This window comes from Perissodus microlepis, chromosome 16, assembly GCF_051167445.1.
Source record: "Perissodus microlepis isolate ML-2025 ecotype Zambia chromosome 16, ASM5116744v1, whole genome shotgun sequence".
Lineage (NCBI taxonomy): Eukaryota > Metazoa > Chordata > Actinopteri > Cichliformes > Cichlidae > Perissodus > Perissodus microlepis.
In genome coordinates, this window is record NC_140476.1 from 13,294,541 (window position 1) to 13,312,526 (window position 17,986).

General features: G+C 38.8%; 1 protein-coding gene across 3 annotated transcripts in view; it reads left to right on the top strand.

Annotated features, from left to right (window-relative positions):
* The window catches only part of LOC146370510 (sacsin-like), a 55,124-nt gene that overhangs the window by 22,380 nt on the left and 14,758 nt on the right, over positions 1–17,986 (top strand). Inside the window, exons 1-6 of one of the 3 annotated variants that reach the window (XM_084908685.1) lie at positions 2,639–2,729; positions 4,761–4,821; positions 5,075–9,786; positions 10,913–11,174; positions 12,663–12,750; positions 15,459–15,570. In XM_084908685.1, coding sequence (XP_084764811.1) covers positions 11,146–11,174; positions 12,663–12,750; positions 15,459–15,570 — 229 coding nt within the window. In that variant the 5' untranslated portion in view covers positions 2,639–2,729; positions 4,761–4,821; positions 5,075–9,786; positions 10,913–11,145. Of the gene's footprint in view, positions 1–2,352; positions 4,822–5,074; positions 9,787–10,912; positions 11,175–12,662; positions 12,751–15,458; positions 15,571–17,986 lie in introns of those variants that run through there. The other 2 variants (XM_084908684.1, XM_084908683.1) reach the window with 2 other exon arrangements.

Consider the following 17,986-nt stretch of genomic DNA (forward strand, 5'->3'; position numbering starts at 1 on the left):
TCAGCTTGTGTGTCTTGTTCAGTGGTGGTCGTCTTTCAGCCTTTCTTACCTTGGCCATGTCTCTGAGTATTGCACACCTTGTGCTTTTGGGCACTCCAGTGATGTTGCAGCTCTGAAATATGGCCAAACTGGTGGAAAGTGGCATCTTGGCAGCTGCACGCTTGACTTTTCTCAGTTCATGGGCAGTTATTTTGCGCCTTGGTTTTTCCACACGCTTCTTGCGACCCTGTTGACTATTTTGAATGAAACGCTTGATTGTTCGATGATCACGCTTCAGAAGCTTTGCAATTTTGAGACTGCTGCATCCCTCTGCAAGATATCTCACTATTTTTGACTTTTCTGAGCCTGTCAAGTCCTTCTTTTGACCCATTTTGCCAAAGGAAAGGACGTTGCCTAATAATTATGCACACCTGATATAGGGTGTTGATGTCATTAGACCACACCCCTTCTCATTACAGAGATGCACATCACCTAATATGCTTAATTGGTAGTAGGCTTTCGAGCCTATACAGCTTGGAGTAAGACAACATGCATGAAGAGGATGATGTGGACAAAATAATCATTTGCCTAATAATTCTGCACTCCCTGTACATGATATAGCTAAATCACATCTCCCCTGCTAATGGTCAATTCAGCTTTGTTACTGTATCAAATAAAGTCACCATGACATGTAAAATTAGCCAAATGGGGAACAGCCTATGAATTACTGTAAGCTGTACTTCATTTTAAACAATGTGGAGCTTCCACATTCCACGGGAAGGAAGGACACTAGAAGTGGATAAAAATAGATTTTACTTTACTACTCTTTCTTCCTGAGAAAATATGCTATTTACTTTGTGCAACACCATATTATCGGAATGAAATAAGCAGCTCCGTTTTCCTGCAAGAAAAAACTGCAGCCCATTTCCTGATGAAAAGCTGCTGAAGTGGAACAATTGTCCACAAGAGCAATATGTGCCCATATTTCCAGTGTCTGTCATAGCCTTTGATAAATGAATGGATTTTCTGTCATCTACATTTGATTCAACATCTCTTGCCTGTACAAGTAGAAGATCCATGCAGTAGTACAAGGAGGATGTTGCTTTAGCGACTCATATATTCACTCATATAGTCATAATTTGTTTTATGAAACACATGTTTACAATGAGTCTTACAAATTTTTTTGTATTATATTCAGTAATAGGGTGGGTATTGACAGAAAGTTCAGCACTTATTTTATCTAGAAGAAAGCATAAATACAGAAGAGCTGATGAGAAAATCTCAGAGAAACATATCATAGACTTTGTTTTACTTGAGAGCGATACAGCTTTTAGGACTGACATAGATGATATAGCTAAATCACATCTCTCCAGCTTATGGACAAATCAGCTTTGTTACTGTATCAAATACAGTCGCCATGACATGTAAAATTAGTCAAATGGGGAACAGCCTATGAATTACTGCTGTACTTCACTTTAAACAATGTGGAGCTTCCACATTCCACGGGAGGAAAGATACTAGACATGGATAAACATAGATTTTAATTAGTCTTCCTTCGTACTGAGAAAATATGTTACTTACCTTGTGCAACACCATATTATCGGAATGAAATAATCAGTTCCGTTTTCCTGTAAGAAAAAACTGCAGACCATTTCCTGATGAAGAGCTGCTGAAGTGGAACAATTGTCCACAAGAGCAATATGTGCCCATAGAGTCATGGGGATATTGGCACAATAGTTCTTTATTGTTTTAACTACTATTCTGCAGTCTCATAACAAATATAAAAAACGAGAGTAGATATACTAAACCTGTATTCATTAATTATTACATCATGCTGCCGTATTTATTCGTGACTGTGCTATACACTGCAAACAAACCTGTGACAAGTGCCATAATTTGGTTACAAGAAACGTTGAAGTTCCATAATTCCATAGCTTTGCCTAATAACAAATGCATGAATGTTTTTTTTAAATGTTTTGTTTACTTATTTATTTTGCACTTTATATCAGTTGCAAGAAAGTAGCTGTCTACGTAAGTAATCTGGGTTCTACAGCTTTAAGCAGCTGCAATCACTTTCTGGCAGACAATCACTTTTCGGCACAACACCGGCAATGACTTTGCAGACATTCTGGAGTCAATCGACAAGCGATTGTCCAGTTTTGATGCGAGGATGTCCCTGGTGGAGATTTCACACCGGGAATTTAAATCTCTGAGAGAATCCCTGGAGACTGCTGAAAACGCCACGCTACGGGAGTCGGTCAGATCTTTTACCGAAAACGTGACCCAGCTAAACATAGAAGAAAAAAAAGAGAGACTGTTATCATCTACAAGCCCGTAGCATGAGAGATAACCTTGTGCTCTCTTGTATTCCAGAATCTGCTGGAGAGGACACGGAAATAGCGGTGGAAAAGCTTCATTAAAACACACCTGAAGCTGCCTGAGGACACCGTGAAGAACATCGCGTTTGAAAGAGTGCATCGTATCAGGGCCATGAGGTTGGCGACCGGGAGACCACGTCCAATTGCGACCAAATTCGGCCACTTCAAACAGAAGGAACAGGTGAAGAGTTGCGGCAGAGAGCTGAAAGGAACGGACTTCGGCGTAAACGACCACCCCAAAGAGATCCTGGAACGACGCAAGGTCCTGTTCCCAGTCCGACGTAGCTTCATCCAGAAAGGCTCCCGCGCTGTCATCGCTGTGGACCGACTCTACATGGACGGACAGCTCTACCACGACTCCGGCATCACTCCGTGGTTGTATTGACTTCATTCCAGATAAGAATCCACTACACTCTTTTCTTATCCACTCACACTCTCTTGCATTAACATGTGTTTAACCTAGCAATACCAGTATGATGTCATAGCAGATATAACACTGTCACCCTCCGTCCTTGTTAATTGGAACGTTTCAAGTTATTTTTCTTTTTTCTTTTTCTTTTTGTCGCATACCATTCTCGTTGGTTTTTTCTTTCTCTTTTCTTTCACTGTGGATACTTTGAAAGGGAAGTTTCAGTTCCCAACCAGCTACAGCGCAAGTTATTTGCGCCCCAATCATGAATATACTACATGTGAGTACACATTTGATATATTCTAATATTTGGTAAGTCTAGACCCCCTTCTGAACCTGGGAGTGTAGCCATCTTAAGTTTTGGCCTACGTTTGCACCATATAAAAAAGCTTAGCCAGGCATTCAGACCCTTCATCACCCTATTTGAAAATATAACCGGAATCATTTGGACAGGATGTAACAGTCGAGGCAAAATATTCACCCGAGTGTAGTTTTATATAATGCAGCAGGAATTTTTTTAAGCCATATGAAAAGAAACAATCTCCATATATTGACAACATAATAAGAGTATAAAAAAAACTATTTAAAAAAAGATGAAGCATTTTATAAAGTAGTTGTTATAATGAGTTTTTACAGACCATTATAACAACTTTTAAAATGTGTTCACCATCTGGATATCTACGTAGAATATTTTTCAGATAGTCATGAAGCGTGGCGCTGTTGCTCCAAAAAAATAACCTAAACAAAACAGCAAGATTAAACAGAAAAAAATTAAACTGGGGTTGAAATTCATATATACACGAGGTAAGTGCTGATGAAGTGATGATATAGCAAGGATAAGGTCAACAAAAATGTATTTGATTTTCATGCTTAGCTATAAAGGGTTTTGGGGGGGGTTTTGACTTTTTTTTTTTTTTATTTAAATGAGCTCATACATCGTCATAAAATGAAATGAGTTCATTCCGAGATGTAATATTCACAAGTATATTGTACACAAGAAAAATCAATGACGTAATTTCGATGATAGATGATGACTGGTATTAATGTGTATTTTAAATTTTGCAGTGCTGGTTGAAAAATAGGTATCTGGTTACAAAAAGCTGAATTTATGTATGTATATATTTGTCAAAAACTAATCACAAAACAAAAGCTTCTACATAGCTCACTTGAAAATCTTCTTTCCTGCTCTGTAAGTATTGAAAAAGAATTACTATTATTATTCATTATTATTAATATCCATCCCTACTCAAGACATAGGAAGAACAGGAATGTGTCATGTGAAGGCTGTGTGCAGGCAGGAAAAGGACCCAAAGTGCAGACTCCGGAGACAAACGTGAACTCAAACAGAACAAAACTAAGAATTCCAATAACTTACACGGGCATACAGAACACACAGCATATGATGGTAGATTGCGACACGGACACAGAGAAACACAGGGCTTAAATACACAGATCGCTGGATTGGGACACAACCCATATATACATAGCACATGATGAGGGAGAACAGGTGGGAAACATGGCAGGAACAAATCAAGGTTAACTAGAAAAAGGGAGTTAAAGTGAAAATGACATACAAAAGGCAAGAGACTTAGCAAAAATAAAACAAAGTAACAAAATCACAAACAGGGATGGAAACTTGACAAGGAAAGGGGAACACAGGGGAAGGCTGATACCTGAAATAAGGGAATAAATACAAAGCAACAAAGGTCAAGAACATAACCTAAATATTCTAGACAGAGAATGTCAAACAGAATTTGAAAGCCCAAAACTGAAAACACTGGGTGAAGACCCAGGATCATGACAACTTCTGTTGTCATATTGTGCATATTAACAACAGAAGTACAAGGGAAATGACTTGATTTCGGAGTAAGCTTTAATTGGTCATTTGAGGAAGTGCAGTTTTTTATACTTTAATGTTAGCTTTTCAGACCATCCACCTCACACCTGAAAGTCTGTTTGTAATGGAGTTTAAATGCTGTTGTTTTCTTTTGAAGGCTTTGGGAGTTTGAATTAGAGGATTTTGAGGAAGAAGAAGTCAAACCTCTTCTGAAACTGGTAAGACTTTAAAACTCACAAGAATTATAATTTGGAGAGTTTTTTTTTTCATTATGTTCACATAACCTCTAAACAAAACTGCACTGTAAATGTGTTTTCTGTTTTAAGTGTGGGCAGTGAATGTAATTAACAAAATGAGGGACAGAGTTCCCAAATCCTCCTTAAATTTCTAGAGGCCATACTTCCTTTCAGTAAGTCACATCTGACATTCACAGGAGTCTTTACTAAAATATTCAACCTGTCCTTAACACAGGCCACCGTTCCACCCTGCCAGAAGTCCTCTACCATCATCCACATTCCAAAGAAAACTACCATCCAGTGCCTAAACGATTTCCAGCCAGAGGCTCTTACTCCAGTCATCTTGAAGAGTCTCGAGAAACTGGTCAGAACTCAGATCATTCGAGGACTCCCAGCCACATTCGATTCCCACCAGTTTGCATACATGAAGAACAGATCAACAGAAGATGCCACAGCCTTCCAACCCTAATTCATTTAGAACAAAAGGACAGTGACGTCAGGCTTCTTTTTATTGATTTCAGCTCACCTTTTAACACTCTCGTGTTTTTTTTGTATTTCCCTGGAACATTCTCTCACAGTCTGTTCTCTAAAACCTAAAAGAGGAATTATGGATTGGATCAACTGGTCCCTAAATGCAATTGACACCCCTTTCTCAACGAGAAGTTTGGGCTTGGGTGAGCCTGAGTGCTGAAGATATCTACCTATTCGGAACCATGGTAACAGGGTTCTGGCTGATCAGAGCTGGCTTGGCCCTGACTTATCGAAGAATTAAGAAAGCGGAACTGGCTGTTCAAACCCCCACAAGGCTGCCCGCTGGGATTGGAACGATGGGAGAGGCGTGAGTTTCTCAAAATGGGCTCATTGAGTCAGCACGGATAAGATCTTGGAGAGGCTACGGCTGCTGTGAATACTCAGAATAAGATCTCTGACTGCAGACTGGATACATCTCGGAAGGGCTAGCCCAGAATAACATCTCTGGGCGCAAATCGGATGACATCTCGGGGAGGCACACTGCCGTGAGTTCTCAGAAATTGGCTCCTTGAGCACAAGAAATGACAACATCACAGAACGCAAGTATGGCGAAGCTCACGGCTCTCCAACGGGAGATTGAGAGACCATTGTTGGACTGTAGAACTGCTTTGAAATTCATATGAGCTGTTCGCACTAAAGTAAAAAATACCATCATTTATGCGGATACCCCTTTGGCGCCAGCTGCAAGGCCGGAGCTGAACAAAACTCCCTGATAACGACTGTGTTTAGTCTGTTCCTTCCCATTCCATGCAAGGCCACCTGGGTTGGCTGGAAGACTGTTTACTTAGCCTGGCAGGGCAAAGGACACTGTCTCAGCTGAACTATGGACACGCACACACATACATATACTGATACTGATAAGCACTCACTGACGCATCACCCTCCCTACCCCGGATTCAACGCCACCTCCAACGCTTACCTCCCCTCTGATGTGGACACCGGGTCAGTTGGAAGCGCAGTCGAAAGATTGCAGCGGTCCCAGATCAGATGTACACACTGGAACTCTTTCCCATGTTGCTGACTGTGTTTATTGTGCTATGGTGTGTTGATATCTGTGCATTCCTGCATTATCCTTCTGTGTTACACATTTCGATGTTTTTTTTCCTCGCTACCTAGCCTGACCTGTCTCCCCAATGTGATGTTTGTGTATTGTATGTACGGTCGGCAAGGTCTGTCATCTCGGTTGTGGGCAAAAGACCTGCAACTGACAAATAAAGGCTATCTCATCTCTCATCTCATCTCATAATCCCTGCCAGGCTGGTAACCGAATTGCACGACCTCTGCCTCCCTCTGGATCAAGGACTTTCTCAGTGACCGCCCATAGAGAGTCCAAGTAGGGCCCCGCCCATCCTCAGCACCTCAAGACCGGCTCCCCTTCAGGGATGTGTGCAAAGTCCTCTACTGTACACCCTATATACTGCAACACCATCCACCTGTACAACACTATTGTGAAGTTTGTGGATGACACAACTGTAATCGGGCTTATCACGGCGGGAAATAAGTCTGCATACAGGGACGAAGTGGAAAAACTGTCATCATGGTGCAGCCACAAAAAACAAAGAAATAATTGTTGACCTCAGAAGGAACAAATCTGAGGATACATCCCACTCCACCTGTCACCTATTCCGCTTGTTACCCTCAGGTAACAACACGACACGTCGTTACACGGTACACGACAATAAAAGACAAAACAAACAGACTGAGAAACAGCACATACACCGGGACTGTTGCATTAACAAATATGCTCAGGGATAAACCACTGTGAAAATACAAACTTTTAACTGTGCAATATTTTCTTTTTTTTAACTGTGCAATATATTCTAAAGGACTAATCACTGTACGACAACTGCATTTTCACTTGTTCATTCTTATATACTTTTGTATACACTGTATTTATTTATTTATTTATTTTTTAATTTATTGTACATGTATACTTTTTTCCCTCTTAAAGGTGCGCTCTTTTCATTTGTGTCCGAAACTCTGGCTGATTGGGACCCACACCCAGTTTCACACCTTGGCTCAGGCGATTAGAGGATCATCAGGGGGTCCTTTTGTCCCTCTGTGGGGGGATACTCCCACTAGGTTTATATCTGGGACTCTCCACCATTTGACCTTAGAACCGAAGAAGCTTCTCGGATGAGAGGTGAAAAGTCTTCAAGTAAACTTAAAGAAGTCCAGATTACTCCAGATACTTTATTTGGTGGCTCCTCATTAAAATTTTATTTATTTGTTAACATGAGCATCAGTTACTGTGTATTTTTAACACCTTAAATTCAATGTGATACCATTATCCTGCCTAACAACCTAAAAAGCTCCAAAAGGATTAAGTATGGAATATAAATGGAAAATCATATATTGCACTCCAAACACAGCAGTTCTGAAATGGCTGAAAAGACCAGTGCTCTGTTGCAGTATGCAGAGTACATGTGTAAATTGATCATAGTGCAAAGAAATATAGTGCCTATGTGGAGTGGTGATCAAATACAGAGATAGAGGTCGCTGACATTGAGACATTCAGAGCCATCATAAGGCAGTAACTGACAAATAAGACAGCACAGCAGTTACATGATTCGATCTTACCACAAGAGGTCAGTACAATACATTAATGTAGTAGTACACAAATTATGCAGGTTAAGGCATAAAAATGTACAGAGTAAAAAGGTAAGTGAGGTAACCAGGCTTAAAATCCATCTTTTCTTTTTCCACACACAGTCCAGTAAAGACTGTAAGCTTTCCTCTGCTGTAGAGGAGTTCTTTCAGGCTTGCTACTTCTACTTTTGTCCTTCCAGAAATGGTTGTGTGGGAAAATCCCAGTAGATCAGCAGTTTCTGAAATACTCAGATCAGCCCATTTTGCACCTGTAGACATACCACATTCAAAGTCACTTAAATGACCTTTTCTTCTCACCATTCTGATGCTCAGTTTGAACTTCGTTTGGCCATCTTGGCCATGTCTACATGCCTAAATGCACTGATTTCCAGCCAAGTGGCTGGCTGATTAGATATTTGTGTTAATTACATCCTACAATGTCAGATGTTCTTCCCAGTGAGCAACCTCCTTCTGAAACTCCATCCATGTCTGAGCCAGTTGTATCTGTTATCAATATTACACAGAAGTCTGAAGACCATAAACATAAAAGGGGTTCTTCCAAAAAAAACACAAAACTCTGTGTCAGACCGAGAGAAACCGACTTTGAGACTCCCATTTGTCTGATCTGACTGTACAAAATAAAGACTCATAAATATTTCTGCGCGAGTCTGCTATAATTAGTTTTTAATCTTGAACTGTTGTGTGGGTTTATTTTGAGACTCACTGTGTGTGAGTGGGGAGATAAACTATAAAGACTAAAAACAGAGATATTCAATGAAGTAAGATTAGCTGAAATGTGAGAGATTACACTACAGACATGTAAATGCCTTCAGTTTTAATTATCCAATCAGAAACTAACTACTTCCAACTGCCCAGATTTGAACCACCTGTCTGCTGAAGACAAATCCACCAAGGAAAAATAAGCCTGAAATGAATGTATCATTCCCACACATTTGAATTCACCATCTCAAAATAACTGCCAACAGCTTTGAGTTGAACTGCTGTAAATACTCACATACTGTTACTCTTTGGCACCTGGTCAAATTTGTCTTGGTGCACCTGGTGAAAAACTACTTCTAAATCTAAGATCTTTCACAAAATGAAAATACATAATTTTTAAAACACATCATATGAACTCCTTCCGACCCACTTTAACTCCCGAACATAAACGTTATAAATGACAGCGCTTAACCAAAAGTAACGGATCGTTATGAAAATGTAAAACGTACAAAGTAAATATATTTGTTTTAAAATGTAGGGAGTAAAAGTAAAAAGTTAATAAGTACTCAAGTAAAATATAGATACCTAAGATACTTAAGTACAGTCTGACCCACTTCTGAGAGAAGAACCTGAAGAATCGGAAGTTCGTGTATAGAGGTGTGGTCCCGATCCTGAAATTTAGATAAACCATCTCCAATAAGTTACTTAACGAATGACACTGCTATCTATTGAAAAAACAGGAGATTTTGTTTCAAATGTTTCAAAAATCTGTGTCTGTCCAATAAAGCTGAAAAAGCCCCCTTCCCCAAAACCATTTTAAATGGGTTTACAGCATCATCTAGCGAGCGGTGGGACGTCAACAGATAACCTGTTGGAGCTCAGAAAGTTTCGTTTCAGCGGGAACATTAGAGAAAACAATACCAGAATGGCTCCTTTTGTTTCTTTTAGTTTCGTTTCCAAATTTATAACGGAGAAAACGGGACCAAACTTGACCGGAACCAACGTGCGACGTCTTGATTGGGCACTTGCAGTCTTTATATAAAGCAGAATAATGTAGTATCACTACTATCACTGGAACAGATGGGACCATTCACTTTCACGAGCGAGGTACTATAATTTTAATATATATTAATTGTGTAGCTTTTGTGGCATTGCTTTTAGGGCTGGGTGATATGGCCTAAAATCCATATTGCGATATAATTTAAAACATGTGCGACATACATTACCATATATTCTTTTCTTCTGTACATGACTGAACATACTCACATACCAGATACATTGCAGAAGAATAAACACACTTCAAAAAAGTATAGAATGCCATTTTAAGAACATTTATTGTGCAAAACCTTGAAAAAAAAGTTACATTACAAAACCTCTCAAATAATTTTTCAGATGTAACAGATCTTTTTTCCAAATAATGTAACAGAAAATTCTTAGATAACAAATATAAATGAAGATAAATGCGCAAAAATTTTTGAATTAAAAAAATACAAGTAAAATATCACTAAAACAAAATTTTAAATTGTCCGGAGTTTTTTCACTTGCTCGCGGACTTAGTCATAACTTTGGGCATTTCAGTTGTTGCGGTCAGGTACCTTGTAACGTGGATCGAGTGTCTTAATCATATTTTAAAGCCGCTTTTCTCCACCGTAAGAAACGACACCCTGTTCTTACACAAGTACACATAATGGCATTTGTAATATCCACCCCGATTCGTTTTCTCATACAGAGTGCCTTTGGAAAAGGCGTGGAAAATATCAGTCTGCTGCTGTGTAGGGCTAGGTGCAAAGCCACGTTTTTTCTTTCCACTTAACTGACTGGGCGTTTGTGGAAGGCGCGGTTTTTGGCTTTACTCAAATTCCAAAACGTGCTTCGTTTTGAGGTGATAAAACAAATTACTTGTATTCCCTCTCTTCGCTATTACTGTCGCCCAGATGATATTTTTCTGCTCAACATCCGACTGCTTAAACCCAAACCAGGTTCACATGGCCGGCATCGCACCACTCTTCTTTATGAGGACCTCCTCTCCTCCCCATGCTTTCTACCAAAACAGTCACAGCTTGATGACACCATCAACACGCGCAATCGCCGCAGGGCGGTATCTCTACTCTCGGCCAAATTCAGATCGTTTCTACCGCCCACCCCTAATTGCTTTGTGTCGAAAAGCAATTTTAAAGTACAAATTGTTGGGCTTTTTAGGTGATTAATATTTGATTGTTTTTCTGTCTTCCAGGAAGTTGGCTGCTTATCGGGGATAGTACTGAAAAGTTTGCAGAATTAAACCAAATCCCTGACAGAGTTTTGCTTGCTTTATTTTAAATAACAGTTACTGTATGCAACTTTTTAAAAAATATTTTGTTTTGTTTTAGTTTAATAATTGGAAATATTTGCAGATAATTACAAAAAACTAATTTTTAGAATGTGTCACAATACCATGAAGTTCTTACAAGGACCAAACCCAGAATTATGAGTCTGAAAGCAAAGAAGAAAGCTCGGTGAGTTCTCCTTATTACCCCACCCAGCACTCAAGGGAGTGATTGTGTAATAGGTCCCTTTTGTTTGTCTGTGTGTTTATTAGCAGTCTATCAGGTCAAAGTCAAGGTCGGAGCAAATGTGAAAATATTATATTACCCACAATTTTTTATGGCTTGCTAGACCTTGCAGGACATAACTACCTAGGTTGGTTAAGGATTTGACCTTGACCTCCATTGTTATGCCCAAGGTCAAAGTTGACCTTTTTTCTACATAAATGCCTTACAACATTACAATGATAAAACTTTGCTAAATCACACACTTCATTATGATATATCCTAAAATGTTAAGTTTTTACAGCTTTTAGAAGCCAGATCGAAGGTCAGACATCAGTTTGTCGTTTTAAAAAAACAGGCTGATATAAGCAAGCTGTAATTAAAAAAAAAAAAAAAAAAAAAAAGATAAAACATCAATATTTTAGTGTAGCCTTGCCTTCAGGGACAGTTGTGATCTTAAAGTCTTGTGTATTTTAATGTTATGTATATGTTTGTTTAACTGCTACAGGTCTTTCGTGTTTCTGTGTCTTTTAACTTCTGGCCTGTGTTTGTCTTTTATATTTGGTGCTGTTGTACAGCACTTTGGTTTGCCCTGTTATTGTTGGTTTTAAAAGTGCTTCATAAATAAAGTGGTATGATATTCAGCACTTCCTGAATTTTGAATAGTGATGGATATTGATATGATTTTGGCACTAATGTTATTTTTCAGTTTGCTTGTAGGTCAGATTATTTATCAGTTGCCTTACTGGTGACTGGTTAGTTTTCTGTGATTTAAAAAAAAAAAGTGCTTTCAGCAATATTGCAATCATTTTATTACCTCCTAAATGTAAACTCAGTGTAGCTACACTACCATTTTAAGACGACTGTTCTGTGATTCAAAAGTGACTGAAAAAAACATGTCAGTAATAAAAGGAAAATTATGCATGGAGGTTTATGATTCTGATAAGGTAAACAATCACTTCCCAACTGAAATTCAACTGTCAATTTCTAATGTTTGACTGACAATATTATTAATTTTTGCATGGTGAAAGCAATTGATGATGATGATGATGATGATGAAAGTGAACTATAGTAATCTTCATACACTGTGTGCCTGTTTATAGGGAGGGGCACGGTTACACCCTACACTTCCAGTCTTATCTCTGTAATTGAACATGGAATTGTTTTCCCACACAGTGTGAATTACTGCTCAGTGTGTAAATATTCAAACCCCTATATGAAATGTTTTTTATTAGTCTTTGAGTGCACAACTTCAATGATCTCCATGAAATAGTATATTTGTAACCAATTCCCTAAAATACTAAATAGTAACTATATACATGTAAAGTAATACAATATTATCTACACCTATAATGTATGAGGACTCATTTTGGGTTACTTTCAGTTCAAACTATATGTTCTTTAGTTTCTTACCATTAATTTTGCACTTTTTTTTTTTTTTTTTTTTTTTTTTAGGACTTCTTTCGGGGCCACAGCACCGCCCTTCATTGACTACCTGAAAGATATTCTACGTCGATATCCAGATGGTGGACAAATTTTGAAGGTTGGTATAATGTTCTGCCAAAAGCCCATTATATCAGCCACTTCACAAAATACTTGATAGGGTTGTAGAAATATTTCTTATTCTTTAGAAGTTTGCGGGAACCAGGCCCTTGGTCCTGACCTCAGTAAATGCTTCACAAGTACATTTATGATCTTAGTTAACATTTTGGACCACACCAATTAAAAAGCCCATTTTGTAAATTATGATTACATCTAACTTTCAGAAAGGGGGATTACCTAGGGTGTGCTAACTGGCTAAGTTAGCCGTGTGGTTTCCTACTGAGATCTGGAAACTGAGATCTACCATTTGCACATTCGGTTTCTTAAAAACAGGATAGCAAAATATGCTCAGCTCAAGGCCTCATGATGGACTTCAGTGAGTAATGTTATAATGTTCATGGTTTTAACTCATTAATTCATAAACTAATTTTGGTCAGTTTTAAAAAGAAGTGATGATATTTCAAAATGAAAGGATCAAATATCAATCAATCAATCAAGCTTTTTATTTGTCACATGCAATGTTTACACCTGCAGTGAAATTGGACCCCCCCCCCCACCATACATATATAGCAAAGACATGATGTGGGAAGACGTGTCGGAGAAGGGTAGTAATTTGGAAAAAACAATGAAATGTACAATACAATGGTCAAGTGGAAGAGTGTAGCAGCCCTTGGCATCAAGAACGACAGAAGAGTCTCTAACGGGTGCAGCCATTTATTTCCTCACCACACACGGCTCATTCTCTGGACATTGAGCACCGTGAAAACTATAAAATAAGAAAAAATTGATACCCATACAGTCCTTTTGAACTATAACAATGAGCAATAACAACAATGAGCTTAAGTTAATTCAGGTAAGTTCAAACAAGTAATTCTGAGATATACAGTCACAGATTAAATAAAATAAAAGGGGTTACTTCAAACAGCATCAAGGGGTTACACAGTTCGGTTAAATAAAATATAACAACAGATCACCTCTCATCACATAGCTCAGTCCGCTTGCCAAGGGTGCAAACTCCGGTGAACACTTAAACACTTCGGCCCGTTTCTCATGGGGTGCTGCTAGCTTGCATGACACACATGTCTAAGCTAAAAAATAGCACATGGATGTAAGTACAGAACAAAAAGGTTTTCAGATAGCTCACAATACAAACGCAGCAACATACCTTACATTAGAAACACACTTACCATACTTATCAAAGTATTATCGTAACTTACATGGACTTTGTACAACTTATTCCTGCCGCACGACAGACTGCTCCATACACGTTACGGGGCATGCCTCTGAGCACATCTGTCCTTAGTGCGACTGCGCATACTGTTCCGACAACCCCCGCAAGGATGACTTATGGTACAGATCAGCGGTTAATTACAAAGAGGGGAAAAAAGAGACCTCTACTCATACTGGGTTCCTTATGGGAGGTCAGCATGAGAACAGAAAACAAAATATGTAGTTTACAGTGACAAAAACACTTTGCAGTAACATTCATATTTGAAGCTCTGTCTTCTGTTGAGGCTACAAATTTGTGTTGTTATGTGAGCACAAGTGACATGCTTTTTTTTTTATTGTTTCAATCTGTACATTTTGACAGCAAATTTTGATTTGATTTTTAAATTTCATCTTTGTCATAGTCATTTGACTAAAACCTCATTTAGGTTGTGATAATTTAGACACCTAAACTCTTTTAGTTTTAGTTAGAAAAATATAAATATAAAGTTGATTAAGTAGAGTAAAACAAAACAGTATATAGGTTTGTTGTGTTTTCACCTCTAAAAGTTACTCTGCACGCTTTACAAAGCACCTTATTTTCCTTGCAATCAAGTACAAAATGTGTCCATATGTCTACTCTTCTCTTGCTCCCAAGTGTTGACATTTTACTTTACTTCTGATTGGATCACTTCAAAAAAACCCTCCCCCTCCCATGTGACAAAACTTATTTGTTAGTGCAATTAGCACTGGTTTCAGTGATCTTAAAAACTATAACAGTGCCAGATAAACACATTTTATTTATATAGAAAATTATGGCAAACCCAAAATTTGCATCAAGGAGCTTCATAATATGTATTGCAAGCAACATTCCTTAGATACTTGTCTTGGTGGGCTAAATGGAAACTTAGATGTTGACTGTAAATTTAAATGTAATACTAGTTCATTCAGGTGTTTCAGATTTTTTTGCTATTTGCAATTTTTGAGTACCCTGTAGAATGGTGCTCTTAAATATTTGACCATACTGAGCTGACATTTTATCAGATATCCTTCATATGTCACTCAGGTAGGTGAAATATGAAAAAATATAATGTAGTAGAGTTCAACAATAAAATATATGTAGCCTTACCAGTTAGTTAAATCAACACACATAGTGAACATGTGACAAAGCGTAAATCACTTTTGGTTGTCATTGTTGGAAAATAAAGAATAAGAAATAAATAAAAGGTTAATAAAATATGTGCAACTGTACACAGCAGATAATTATTAACAACAGAAACCAAAACTCCTTTCACTGTATTTTGACATTAATGCGGGAAACCTAAAATTCTAATAGAAACAGGGCTAGATCCCATTTAGATGAGTCACTTTCAGTGTTTGGTATGCTGATTCACTGGAGAGATGGGACACTTCTTGGAACAAAGTCATCGATCATATCACTTTTCCTGCTAAAACAAGGAAAAATACCTGCTCTGAGAAAATGTTATTTTATTTGTCAATCAGGAACTGATTCAAAATGCAGATGATGCTGGAGCAACAGAAGTGGTTTTCATCCATGATGAGCGGAGCTATGGGACTGAGAGCCTTTGGACGGAAGAATTGGGAAAATACCAAGGTATTCACTGAAAACTGAAGTTTTCAAACAGTCTTTTTTTTTGTTGTTGTTGTTTTTTCATTTAAAAAAGATGAATATAGAAAATATAAATTAATTGACAGTTTTAGCTTCACAGGAAAAGTAAAAATAAAATTCAGTTGTCTTTTTAAAATTTTTGTAGCCTTGGTTCTGTTCAGGTACTACTTTTATGTCCTATTATAGAACAGTGGTCAGTGACAGTGGCGGTCCTAGCCTGTTTGGCGCCCCGGGCAAACACTCCCTCTGGTGCCCCCCCCCCACACACACACACATAAAACATATTAAGGATTATACATTAATATAAAACTGTTGTCGGAACCATACTGAATTTCGCCAGAGAAACACACACCCACACACACACACTGTCATGGTCCTGGGTTGGTGACCCAGCGCTTTAAGTTTATTATTATCATTTTCTAGTTTATTATTATGATGATTATTATTGTTTGAGTTCTCTTCGGTCTGCCTCTGAGTCTGCGTCTGTATCTCTGTCTGTCTATGGTGTCACCCCGTCTGTTTGTGAATCTGTCTGTTCAGTTCAGCGTCTTGTCTGGTTCCCTGTGTCTGAGTTTCCTGTTTTATTGTGAAGGTCTGTGTCTTATGTGAGTGTGCTGAGTCCTACATTTTGGATCCACCACTCCTGCTTGCCTGCCTGCCACACAGCGATTCATGACACACACACATATAAAGAGAGGGAGAGTATGCATTGTATGCAAACGGCTACCAAACAGCCATCATAATTCGTCATACAATGAGAACAGGACAAATCAACAATTGACAATGACTAATTAATATTAAAATCTGTAACATAATGTATTGTTTGGAGTTTAGTCTGTTACTGTTACTATTTTTACCATTTCTTTTTGGAAGAACTGTAACCCACATTATTTCCTTAGGGATTAATAAAGTGTTCTGATTCTGATTGTTTCAGGATGACCTGCCATTATCCAATGACACATCTGCTTACCTGTATCTTTTGCTCATTTCTCCTCCTCTTCTTTTCTATTTTTTCTAAACTGAGCACCTGATGGCTTTGAACTTTTCTTGTCCATCTTACATTGGTTTTAATTTTGCACTCCACTATGAACACAAATCCCCCAACTCAAGGATCACCACAACATAACCTAACAAACCTACACCTTAGTTCACAGATTCACTTTGTCTAGGGTTTATTTCTGGGATTTCACACAACCCAGGATTCAAATCATGAATGCATAATGGGCTTGGATTTACATCATTATGAATGAAATGTGCTCTATTTGGAAGCAGCCTGCCCCCCTCCCCTTTCGACGGGTTGTGTGTGAGACTTTAAATCATCAAACTGTAAATTATAAATTTTAAATTGTTATTGATCCCTTTACCCCTGGTCCTAAAGTGTATATTTATTTTCTTACTCTTCTTATATATATTGTTTGTTTACTTGCACTGCTGTAACTGGAGCATCGTCGTCTCGTCTCTCTATATACTGGACTGTAGCGGAGATGACAATAAAGTTTACTTTGACTTCAGCAGCGAGCAGGCGCACCGAGGGCTCTCGTGCTCACTTTTCGCGTATAGAATTTCGAAAAAACATCGGTGCAAATTATAAGTCTGTATCATGATGTCTGGTGTTTTCGTGTTTGTTGTTTTGTTTTTATTTTGTTTTATTTTGCGAGTTGGTTATTAGATGCTGCTCCAGCCAGCCAGAGAATCCCCCGCCGCCCCGCCCTCTCCTCCCTGTACGGCAAGCAGCAGGCGCACCTCGCAAACGGAGGGCGCCCTTACTCCCAGCAAATGGGCGAGAGAAAACCGATCGGTGCCTATGCCATTCCCAATATGCGCTGGCTGATGTCGGGGCAGCATGAGTACGAGCAATTTTTTATTTTTATTTTTTTTGCCGATGCCCATGATGCCGCCCCCCACCACGATGCCACCCCGGGCAACCGCCCGTGTCGTCCGTATCAAAAAACGCTACTGGTCAGTGGTCATGTTTTCTCTGTGCCAGTGTGGATTCCCTCAGGAAACCCAAACTGGCACAGAGAAAAAAATGTAAGCTCCATACAGAAGGGCCCCAGAAGGGCTCCACACTGTTTTCCTCCAACAGTTTAAAGACATACTTATCGGTTAAATGGCAACTCTAAATTGGCCATAGGTGTTACAATGAGGTTGGATGGTTATGCAACAGACTGCCAACCTGTGTAGAGATGTATCCTTTTTAATGCCCCTTTGCAGTCAGGATAGGCTTCATTTTGTTTCATTTAGTCTTTCCAAGTCCTCAGCTTTTCAGCTGACTTACTCCTGGCACTCCTCTCTTGTCTGGACCCAGCTAGCTATTGAAATAGTCCAACCAATTGCCAGATCAGTCCCAGCTGCTCTGCCAGCCTCCTGGCACTGCCTCCTGAACCCACAGACCACAGCC